Source organism: Sphaeroforma arctica, assembly GCF_001186125.1.
Source record: "Sphaeroforma arctica JP610 unplaced genomic scaffold supercont1.511, whole genome shotgun sequence".
Lineage (NCBI taxonomy): Eukaryota > Ichthyosporea > Ichthyophonida > Sphaeroforma > Sphaeroforma arctica.
The window spans coordinates 19,199-30,751 of record NW_014040047.1 but is presented as its reverse complement, the minus strand read 5'-3'; the positions used below and the strand labels follow the sequence as shown (position 1 = coordinate 30,751).

At 43.6% G+C, this 11,553-nt stretch overlaps 3 protein-coding genes across 3 annotated transcripts in view; 1 reads left to right on the top strand and 2 right to left on the bottom strand.

Annotated features, from left to right (window-relative positions):
- SARC_06858 (hypothetical protein) overlaps positions 1–472 on the bottom strand; it is a 10,876-nt gene extending 10,404 nt beyond the window's left edge. Inside the window, exon 1 of the mRNA XM_014299222.1 lies at positions 414–472. The gene's annotated coding sequence lies outside the window, so the exon portion shown is untranslated. The remainder of the gene's footprint in view (positions 1–413) is intronic.
- Positions 473–1,152: 680 nt separating this feature from the next.
- On the bottom strand, positions 1,153–4,458 carry SARC_06857 (hypothetical protein). The gene is made up of 6 exons (XM_014299221.1): positions 4,271–4,458; positions 3,651–3,800; positions 3,356–3,422; positions 2,857–2,955; positions 2,224–2,303; positions 1,153–1,356 (listed from the first exon to the last, which is right to left on the bottom strand). The coding sequence occupies exons 2-6, from the start codon at positions 3,759–3,761 to the stop codon at positions 1,294–1,296; spliced, it is 420 nt and encodes a 139-aa protein (XP_014154696.1). The 5' UTR covers positions 3,762–3,800; positions 4,271–4,458; the 3' UTR covers positions 1,153–1,293.
- Positions 4,459–5,440: 982 nt separating this feature from the next.
- On the top strand, positions 5,441–9,851 carry SARC_06856 (hypothetical protein; the record flags this gene model as incomplete). Its single annotated transcript, XM_014299220.1, has 7 exons — positions 5,441–5,464; positions 5,889–6,071; positions 6,839–6,947; positions 7,168–7,368; positions 8,515–8,638; positions 9,032–9,191; positions 9,717–9,851. The coding sequence occupies 7 exons, from the start codon at positions 5,441–5,443 to the stop codon at positions 9,849–9,851; spliced, it is 936 nt and encodes a 311-aa protein (XP_014154695.1).
- Positions 9,852–11,553: the final 1,702 nt, after the last annotated feature.

Genomic DNA, 11,553 nt, shown 5'->3' with positions numbered 1-11,553 from the left:
AATATTGTACTGGTTTCATCCTCTAGATGGTGTAGCAAACGCTTTTGTGTCCGACATTGCGAAACAATCTTTAGAAGCATACGCAATGCACAAACGCTACTCTGCAACCGACGAGTAGTATGTTGCAGTCATAACAGTATATGCGCGTACCAACCAATAAGGTAGCGAAGTGATATTGTATGCTCGACACTCACCAAAATTTGTTTTTTTGTAAGTATGATATGTACTTGAAAGGGGCATATACACAAATTCGTGCTGCTAAAGTGTTGTGTGGAAAACAAAATATCAGCACACCGCAAGTCATTGCAGGTGTCCTCTGCACATTCATAACCCGTTCTCCTTCATCCATAAAATGTACGAAGTCTTTATCGAATATACCCTCAAGGGTACCATATATTGATCTCTTTGTATACCTCTATTTCGGGGTTATATTCTGTGTCGTATCCTATTCATGGGTGTGCAGTGCGTGACTGCCAGTGTTTATAGATTGTACCGGAACCTTGGTAAAATATAAAGTGGTGACGAATTTTCATATTTTTTTTGGTTTTGACTATGCTGATCACACGCACTCGTGGGTGGGCCTTGGCAGGTATAATTTCCCGATCGAACGAACGAACGGCCCATTTTCTGAATTTTGGCTTTTCACCACAAAATATTTACAACCGTCCATGATTACTCATCTCTCACTCTATTATTTTTAGAAAAAAGCATAGTATATAAAACTCTACGATAGTCTGAGTCATGCACTGAATATATCACTGATGCACATGATGTGATGTTCCTACGTAGCCCGTAGGAAATGAGAAGTCTCAGGAATGCGGACGATGGACATACATTGTAAATAACAGTCAGTATTCGGTGGTATGGTCCGGTTCTATTTATAGACACTTCGTATGAGGCCTCTTTTAGTAGTAGATATTTATAAATATATATATACCATTGCATTAAAAGTCGGACCAACACATTTCAACATTTTGGGGTATATTTTTAGGAATACCTCCTCTCCTCAGAGTCCAGTCTGACCAGATACTATTAAATAGATCATTGATCTGATATTCTTATACCTAAATACCGCCAGTAGCGAGACAGTAAACATATGTAAATACAACAAATTCTATTGAACATAGTCCCTGCATTGCATACTCGTAGACTGTAGTCCCCACATCCCAGTTGTTCACGCTATTCTGTTGCATATATAGCTGTTGGCCTGTCGCACGTCGAGTACATTACATACACAGTCGATTTTTATCCTAATTTTTATTAAATTGGTACACCAACTTCTCAAGCGGGTTCTCAGATTGTGAACTCTGTAGAGAAGAACCGATCTCCAAAGTCACCCAGGCCTGGTACAATAAACTGCAATGTATATACAGAGGGGATTATTTAGTGTCAAATATTAGTGTATGTCAGTATGAATATTGGCTTACTTGCAGGACATCGATAAGTGAAATGGGTGACACCTTAAATTGATATTCAACACTGGCGCAAACCCATTACACGAAAGGTTTAAAGCTGATAAAGAGGTGTGCATCGAGTAATAAGAAGCACAACACACGCGCATAGCCACATGGATATACGAATGTTGTTTGGTACAATGCATGTGTTCGCTGTAGAATACTTTGCACATTTGTCTGACCCCGCTGAAATGTTCGTACCACAATGTCCATAGTTCGGACTTGTACTTTTCTATTTAGTCCTACCTATTGCGCAGTAGAAAAATACATACGACAGCGTGTTTCAAAGAATATTACAATCTCTCTCTTTGCGCTATATTGATGTGACTGCATCATTTTCTAATAAGCATGTTTGAATTATATGTGCAATTCATGTTTGGGAGGTACACTAAACATAGTAACTGTGATACCAACCGTGTCTATCGAACACAGCGCTTATCGATATAGCCCTGTTGCACACTCAAAGAGTGTGTTGTCGGGTAGTCGGTGCCTTGGTGTACAACATTGGGAACTGAGCGATGATATCAGTGATGCACGAAGTTGTAGAAGACGGCTTACCTATTTAACCTTGTCGCGCGCGCTGAGTAATATCGCTAGAACGACTTGATTGACCCAACCGACGAGGACGTTTACACGAACAAAAAATAGAGACATGCACACAAGCGTAGTGTCGTCTGGGCCTGGGCCTACAGAATTGCGTACCTCAATATACGTGCCAGAAGATACTAAACACAAAATCACTAGTGATCCGAGCCCGTGCCAAACCTACCCCTTCGCTGTCAACACCCTCGTCAACGTGCGTCGTGACTATCGTTATATCCGGATATGTTTCGTGCAGCAATTTAAGGCCTGTGGTGGTATCAAAGCAGAACAGTGACTTACAAGAGTACTGCCCAAAAAGACTCGGATAACGCGTAGAACAAGCGGCAAAAGTGAAGTCGCGATTTGACGATGGACAACAGTATCGTTTTCGATTGCTTTACGCAGCACTATGCCAGAGCAATGGATTTTTCTGCCGAGATAAATGAATGTACAGTCTAATACCTCTGAATGTGTACTTTGTTGTGAAACCCGTCTCTCTGACCCTAAATTGACACCTGTTATGAATGATCTGACACAGTCTATTTCATCACCGCGTTTTCCCGCATTGTCTTGATCTTCAAGATGTGCACCTTTTCGTAGTTGGTGACTAAACAAACAGGACACTCACACACAACTCTGCCCTTAGGGTAGTCATTTATTGAGCTTGCACCCGCACAATTGCCTCTACAACACTGGTGTGCTTGTTGCTTCATGGCATACGGGAGTGACCGCAGTACCTATGCGGAGCGATAGGGACAACGAACGAACGAAAGAACGAACACAGACGCACAAGGCACAGCATAATGCAACGGGTACATACCCTCAGGTGCGGCGAAAAGCGTCAGGAATATAATCCGTGATTGTTCCACCTTGTAATCTAGAAGTACCTCTATTGCTTTACACACGGACATCCCCGTGGCTGTGGGTGCGCGTGACAGTGAATCATGTTAGTCGTGTATGTGGCACAAGATTGGTAGCGTGCGTGCGTGCTATATTGCAGCGTTGTAGTGGCTACGTATAGTACAAGATTCAAATATCTACCACTCGTTGACTCTCCGTGAACCGCTGGTTCTGGACGCTGTGCGAGTGCACAATTAAATTCACGATAGCGTGCAGCGCGTATATAAAGCAAGACAAGGGCGCAGCCAGCAGTACACACATCTCTGCGCGCAAGCCGAATAGGTACAAAGCTCTGACGCTTCCAGTCTGCGTAGCAACTATGTGCGGATATATGTAAATGCAGGTATTCAGAGAGAATGGATGCTACTTGATAGTGCGGTGAGATATGGAACATACACTACACTACAACCCAGACATACCGACTAAGGGATCCAGCACAAACACGTGCCGTTCGTGCATGTCCTTCGGAAACTTCGCATAGTATATCTGTAATTGTAATTTAGAAACCAAATTAAAATCGTGAATAGTCGTATTCTGCTTGTCTGCTGCAATGACCACGTCTCGCCAACATACTCAAAATTTGGCCCACAGGCGAATTACTATCACACACGTCCATACTATTGACTGCTTGCAAGCCAAGTGCGCATCATCCGCTGCTAACAGATTCCTGTACATCATACATTCCGAGGTTTAAAATGTGGCTGGCACACATACTTTACGTTCACTGTTCGCATCTCTCGGGTCCTTTTGTACTAAGATTTTACCAATCCTAACATTGCGGCAACAGTCTCGGAAGCCATCCTCCATCGCTTCTCCCGCTCTCATTATACTCACCCCACAGATTCTACCCAGAAATCGAATACCCTGGTACAATAGTATCATACAAAGTAAAAAACATTGCCTACAAATGAGTTTAAGATCATATGTAAACACTTACAAGCATATACGAGTGAGCACGAACCATTGCGTGCATCTGAGTATAAGGTCGTATGTAAACACACGCGAGCATGTACGCAGTGAGTAGCAAACATTGACAAAAGGATTGGAACAGTAGATACCCTAGACCCGCGAGCATCAAGCCAAAACACACAAACGCCAGGCTTGAAGGTACTTCGAGAGATTTTTCTCACCAGGGTATTTCGAGAATGTGAGTGGGCATTCTGTCCACAGCCCGGCACATACTTTGAGACCGACAGATCACCTCACAATAACCGTGGAACTTGATCAGAGTCCAACAAACAATTGCAGCCATAGTAACAATCGTTAGCAACTAGACGGACCCTACTAGAATCTAATTAAACACGGTTTGCAGTACGCACAACCTATCGGCATACCTTATATTCTGCATTTGAGTGCGTTAAACAGCTAGCCTCGTCAAACGGCAATAAGTTCAGCGCTTCTTCGCACAATAACCGCACCAGTCGACGGGAATAGAATATGAAATCGCCCCTCGAGACTTCTCTGTCTCTGATGATTGTCTGCAGCTCTTTCAGCGCATCCGTGGATTCTAAAACTACAACCTGGGCATTAAAAGCATACACTTGCATGTTAAAACCGTTTATCTTCGTGCACAACAAGCTACTTCGCACACAATAATGATGAATTTTTCTTACAAAGGAAGCTTCAGCCAATCAATATGATTCTGTAACTAATAATGGCACGGTGGTAGCTAAATTGTTATCGATTAACCAAAATATAATGTCGTATAGTTCAGGTCGACAATTCAATGTATCACATGTGAAATTACTCAAAATGATTATATATTACAAATAAACATATATACCTATATCAATATGCATGTATGTATGTATATATTAATATATATATATATATATATATATATTTATATATATATTCTGTTAGTTTATTATATTATTATATATATATATATATATATATGTATATATATATATATATATATGTATGTATGTATGTATGTAAAACGATGAATACGATACACCCCTTCGACGTGCACTCGCTTTCTTGTAGCTATTTATGCAATAACCTCCCCCCCCCCATCGTCCCGTTGATACATATGCGTCGCTTATCTTACAAGGGCATGTCATCGACGGCGTTGCAGCGATGTTGTACACCTGATTTCTTTGATTTGTCTTAATGATTCCAACGTACCTGTGCATGCTTCAGTACAGACTATTAACTTTGACTTTCACGCACATACATACAGGATACCTTACCACCATTTTGGTGGCCATCTCAGCTATCTCCATTCTATCGTACATCATCCCGGTAAGTCGGATCATGATTTGCTGTATGTGCTATTGAGTAGTTATTGTGGGTTGTGGGCTTTTCATGAGGTTATAGTATGCTATAGTATTTGTCATGCTAGAACCTAAGAAGGGAAACAGGATGCAGGGTTTTGAGAAATAGAAACACATGCGGTTCTCTGTTCGTACTTTTAATACACTGTGGCCACATTCATACATTCATACACATGGTCGTGTACCCTCTAACACTAACGAATAGGTCGAGTGTACAAATAGGATATGGTGCTGAATGCGGTAGCTGTGGTTTGTTGTTGTGATGGGTGGATCTCGTGTTGTTGGGTGACAATCGAGTATAGCGGGCGTATTGCCTGGATAGTCGGGTGTATTCTGCTTCCACATATCTTCCAATATGTGAGGGTGCGCATCCTGGTTCCGTGCTCTATGCCCGGGTTAGTTTGCACCCATGAGCCGATTTTTGAGTATAAAGTGTGAGTCTTTATGTATCTAATACCTTTATGTATTGAAAGTATTTCGATATAGAGGACTAGTCTTAGTGCACAATGACATGCTTTCTTTGGTGGGCTAGAATATATAAACAGGTTGGCTACCCCGTGAATTAGCCGTCCAGACTCAACATATTCATAGTATTGGGTCCCGAACCCCCGCAGTTTGCGACTGACTTTCACAAAACATTGCCAATATCATCTCCGTCCCTGTGCGCAATCAGGTTCTGGTGCAGTCCTTCATCTTCAAGGAACAGAACTTCAAAGAAAAGTATGCGGCCACATGGGGGCTTGTGACCGGTTCCAGCTCGGGGATTGGCCGATCTATTGCCGAACGTCTGGCCTCACAGGGTATCAATGTGGTGCTGGTGGCCCTGGATGACGATGTGTTTACTAAGACCCTTACAGTAGGTCCTATACTTTCATCTATATGTTTATCTTTAAAGTTTGTTCTATGCGTGTCTGTGGGTGTATGTATGTACTTGTACGAGAATCTGCATGTTGATCACACTTGAAGGGGGGTCTTCACTATTATCCTTGCGGTATACACTATACTTTCAATGGTTTTTTAAACGTTAACTGTATATATTTATGTATATATACGTCTTGCACGAGAATCTCCATATATAACACACTAATGAGGAGGTTGTTTACTAGGTCTTTACTTGTATTTGTTTTATCTTTAGCATGAGCTCTATGCACTTCTATGTATGTACCCGTACGAGAATCTCCATGTATAACACACTAATGAGGAGGTTGTTTACTAGGTCTTTACTTGTATTTGTTTTATCTTTAGCATGAGCTCTATACACTTATATGTATGTACCCGTACGAGAATCTCCATGTATAACACACTAATGAGGAGGTTGTTTACTAGGTCTTTACTTGTATTTGTTTTATCTTTAGCATGAGCTCTATGCACTTCTATGTATATACCTGTACGAGAATCTGGATGTTTAGCTGACTTAGGAGGGTGTTACGCGCGTGTGGAATTTGATGGCGTATAGCAACATGTGGCCACTCATCCCGCGTTGCGCTCGCTGCGACCACACATGCTAGTCCACTTAGAAATACGCTAAGCATGTGCATACGTTGCATCTCAGTCAGCACACGTTTTTATGGCCATTCTGTATAGAAGGCTAGAGGCTCATTCACTGCACTGTACACCTCACAGGCACTACGCGCGGACTATCCCAGTGTGGAGTTCAGAGAAGTGCGCGCCGATCTGTCCGGAGGCAGCGGCGACTACATGAATGCGATTAAGGCCCGAACGGCCGATATTGGTATGTGTACAATGGACAAATAGTATATTTGTATATATATATATATAGTACATGCGCTTCATATGTATTTAGGTAGAAAAAGATTGCTCCGATATGCCTGGTTCTGTCTATTGTGTTGTGTTCGCGCACTATGAGCTACCGTATGCAAGTGATGAGCACTTGCCACTCCCTTCGCCCTAGTCACCTTCCTTACGATCTCATACCCCCACCTGTACCGCAGACGTCAACCTGGTCTTCAACAACGCGGGATACATCATTCCCGGCCTATTCGCTGACCTGTCCATCGAGGGACAGCTGAAGAACTACGAAGTCAATTCCACATGCGCTCTGAAGATCACTCACCACTTTGTCAATGACATGCTCAACAAACGCATCAACGGACTGGTTACATTCACATCCTCATCGGCTTCGTACATCCCAGGTGAGTTCTAGAATCTCCTCGGGGGAGGACATGTTTTGTTTAGCGTCAGTAAACGTTTATAACTGCCGGATATGAACCTGTGTATAGAAGCTTCAAAACGCTATCAAAATGTCTCCAGATGTGCTTATAATCCACGAACAGTCTATAATCACTTGCTTGATGTGAACATATAGGCATTCATATATACATCCCTAGTCGTGCTTTCACTAAACAAGAATATATAGATGTATTTTGTGTGGATGCCGGTGTTTATGTATACATCTCGGATTAGAGATTGTATGTTCAGGTTGAAAACTTTGTTCGGTTTGTTATAAAATCTATGTGATTCGGAAAGATAAGTTCTGCAGATGTACCAGTACCATTGGTGGCAAGAGGATCCGTCTGAAATTCGCTTTACGCATCACACTGCCCAACTTCACGAAACAAGCTGTGTGTTTTTAAGTATGCGCGAGTTATTGTAAGCTGGTTGTATCGACCCGCTTTACTGTTCCGAGGGCTTGTGGACAAGCGACATAGCACAGTCTTTATATGGCGTAGTAGTGCCGGTGGTGTCTGGCCTGCCAAAGTATAGGCTAAAGAATACATTGAGTGTCGGTTGTCGAAACAATGCCGTACCAGAACCAGTTATGAATCTGTTCTGCAGACGGTTGGTCTAGTACGCTGTTGGTAGTGCGCAACTGTTTGTGACTTCAAGTTATTGGATGCGAGTCCCGTCTAACGTAAAGGGATGGGCTAGAAGAATGCTTTCATTGGTTGTTAAGAATTTTTTACCCACTGATGACAATTGGTGTAGCTGGCAATATTCGAGCTCTTGGCGTTGGCATGTTCAAAGGCACAGCAGGTGCCACGTGAGCCAGTACGATTCTCAGACTACCTCGTATCCCAATTGGTACACCACCAATCACATGGTTGGCCCTATACATATAGCCTGGCGGCTTGACTCGACATTCAACGATTCTGATATCCGCACATACTCACGTAATGGCCACAGTAAATGTTTGAATTGACATACTGCATACGGACAACAACAGTGGGAGTGTTTATACATATTTATATATATATAGCTTCTCGGTATTAAATGTTTAATATATGTTTCCTCTCTTTGCCAACGGCGGTCGTGGCTAATCTTCTCCTTACTTGTTGCAGGTCCTATGGCTGCCATATACGGCTGTACGAAGGCCATGATCACGCACTTCGCCACTTCATTGGCCGCAGAGGTGCAGTCCAAGGGCATCGATGTGCTGGTGGTTCATCCCTCGCCCATTAACAGGTACGTATGAGAATGTGGTGTACGTCCGCGGAGAGGAGTCTTGATAGTGCTGTGTAGTGTGAGCCGAGGGGGATAGCAAATGACACATCGGTCACTTTGCAGTGAGTGTAGTAGGTCGTCTTGGCTATACTGATCCTGGTTACAACTGACGCCTGGTCTACGATGACTGTAGTCTCTGGCCAGGCTACTGTCTCCTACAAACACTGAATAGGATTATCAGGCGTGTTTGTTTACATCAAGTCACGCAAATCTGCACTCCCCTGTAATGGCTAGAGGTGTAGAATAATTAAAACACTGTTTCAACCGTACCAAAGATAGCACTTCACATCATATGCACAACACCTGCAACTTTTTCCTATACTTATCTACGGCCCCTTCTCCTGCACAATCCAGTGGTTTCTACAACAACGCTGGTACTATGGAGTCGCTGCGGTTCTTCCAGAAGACGGCACGCTCGCCCGATGTGATCACAGACTGTGTTTTCACCAGCGCCGGTCGCATGGTGGTGCGTGATCAGGGCTACTTCTCCATCGGCAGCAAACTGATGCTAAAGGTAAGGCGTTGATGGGGGGCGGGTCTTGGTTGGAGGTCTTGGTAGTGGTGTTTGTTTGGGAAGGCTTGCTTATACACACGGAAGAAATGTTTTAGGATACGAAATGTTTCATCTCTCCGATATTTTGTGAGCTGGTTGTGAGTGAATGGTAGGGGGCATCAGTGTGTATGGTTGCACCGTACAGAACTATACGCCTAGGCCATGTTACTTCGAATTGTGAACATGCTCATATCTGCAGTTTATATACTCAAGTGATGGAGTTTGTTGCCAACTGTTCCCTTCGGTCGTTTGTTCGCCATCGTAGGCTACGGAGGAGTTTTCCCGGGTATACATACCTCAGCACGAAGACTTAGCCCACAGTCCGCAAGAGCCTCAACGAGCTACGCTTGATATACGTTGAAACATTGTTAACAGTTGTCCTAGCTATATTGAACAATATAGTCGGATGTATGAACCATATCCACTCACTGTATCATAACCATTGGTAGAGTGCTAACCTTTCCAACGACCGGTTTGTTTCGGTAGGTATTGGACTTCAATGCGCTGACGGAGTGCATCCGCTACGGTATCGCAACATCAGGCGATTTCGTCACCATGGCGACCCAGCGCAAACGCCCCGAGACGCCGTTAGCTTCTGCCACGGCTGGAGGACAGAACTGAAATGGAGCCTCTGGGTTAAAATGTACGAGAGATGTCCTATGAGAGAAAACTGATCACTCGTGCACACACACGGGGTACCTGACACCCCACAAACGCACATCGGCGCAACGGTTTATCTGTGGTAAACCTGCGCACACGCCCAGCCACCCAGGCAGAGAGTTGCAGGTGAGGGGCCCAGATCACAACTATAGCAACCGATGGCCAATGACTGATATGGGGTGGCCTATTACTGGGGGAGTGTCTATGGAGCGACCGGTTGGAGTGATAGTCCTGGTGTGGGATGTATATGTCTGATGAAACAATCGTTAGAATGTGATGAGACTGGTAGTAAGCTTAGTAGTGGTCTATACTATTCTTTCGACCGGCGAAGGTGAATAAAGGTCACCAAATCGAGTACACTCGAGATACCAGTGATGTATTCGTTGGCAAGCACGTAGTTCAACTGTTTTGAAAAAGCAGCTGTGCAAATGCAACACGCGCGGCAAACCGGTTAGTCGATGCAACCTTCCATGGCAAGGTAATCGTATTTCACGAACAATCTATATCTGATTGAGTTTTCAGGATTTTATCATGTATGATGTGTATGTCCTAAATCCGATTGAAGGTCTTAGGGTTTTATCGTGATATATATCCTAAATCCGATTACGGGATACCACCTTTTGTATGATATATGACTTCCTCTGGTGGCCCCTGTTGTTGACTGATATCGGCAACTGTCAACTGTGGCCTGGATCGATTTCTACTCAGAACCGACAGTGCGGGTTGAGTGACTTGGGCTAAGTTTTTCGTCTTACTTGCTGTTGCTGAGTGTGCGTGTAATGTGAATCAGGACCGACAGTGCGGGTTGAGTGACTTGGGCTAAGTTTTTTGTCTTACTGTTGCTGAGTGCGCGTGTTGTGTGAAGTATATATGGGCAGTCGACTGCTCGGTAGCTCAACGAGTGTATTTGGTCTCTCGCCAGTGTGCGGATGTCGTTGGTTTCGCTGGACGATATTTCTTCGAGGTAAATATGTTTTACACAGAGGTACAAAAGGTATATTCCTTACACCCTCCACCACTCATTAAAAAGAAGCATCTATATGGGAATAAATACAGACATTCTTAAAAAAATCCGTTTAGATTGGGTGCGGCTCATCAATCAATAGTGGAGTGAAGGGCAAAACCATTCCCGAAGCTATCTAGATCTACACAACGGAAGTGGCTTATCCTAAGGCACAAATAAGCCTGGGCTTTTTTGTGCCCTCAAGTTGGGGTGTTCGCGTGCGTGTGTGTGTGTGGTACTAATATTTATTATTTTATTTCGGACACATGTTTGTCTTATGTTGATACATATGCCGTACTACTCTATCGCACAGCTGTCGCTAGAATATCCTTCCGGGCGCTCTCATCCCCTCTGCCTTCCGCGTACCTACTGTATCAGCCATAGATGCGTGTGTGTGTGTGCGTGCGCGTGATCCTAATATTTATGCATTGTTCGTCGCTCTCTATTCGGTGTAGCATGCAAACTACTGAAGTATTTTCCTGAGTGTTTCCAGCTCTTCTGGCTTCATTGTGTTGCCCAGTGATGATTGCAACGCTTGAGCGTTCGCCTGCGCCAGATTCTGGAAGGTGCTCACTAGATGGGCCTGTAAGCAGAAAGTTTTTATTTTGTTCATTTCAAATTATACAATATATCACAAAAGTAGGTTAAACTGGTATATAG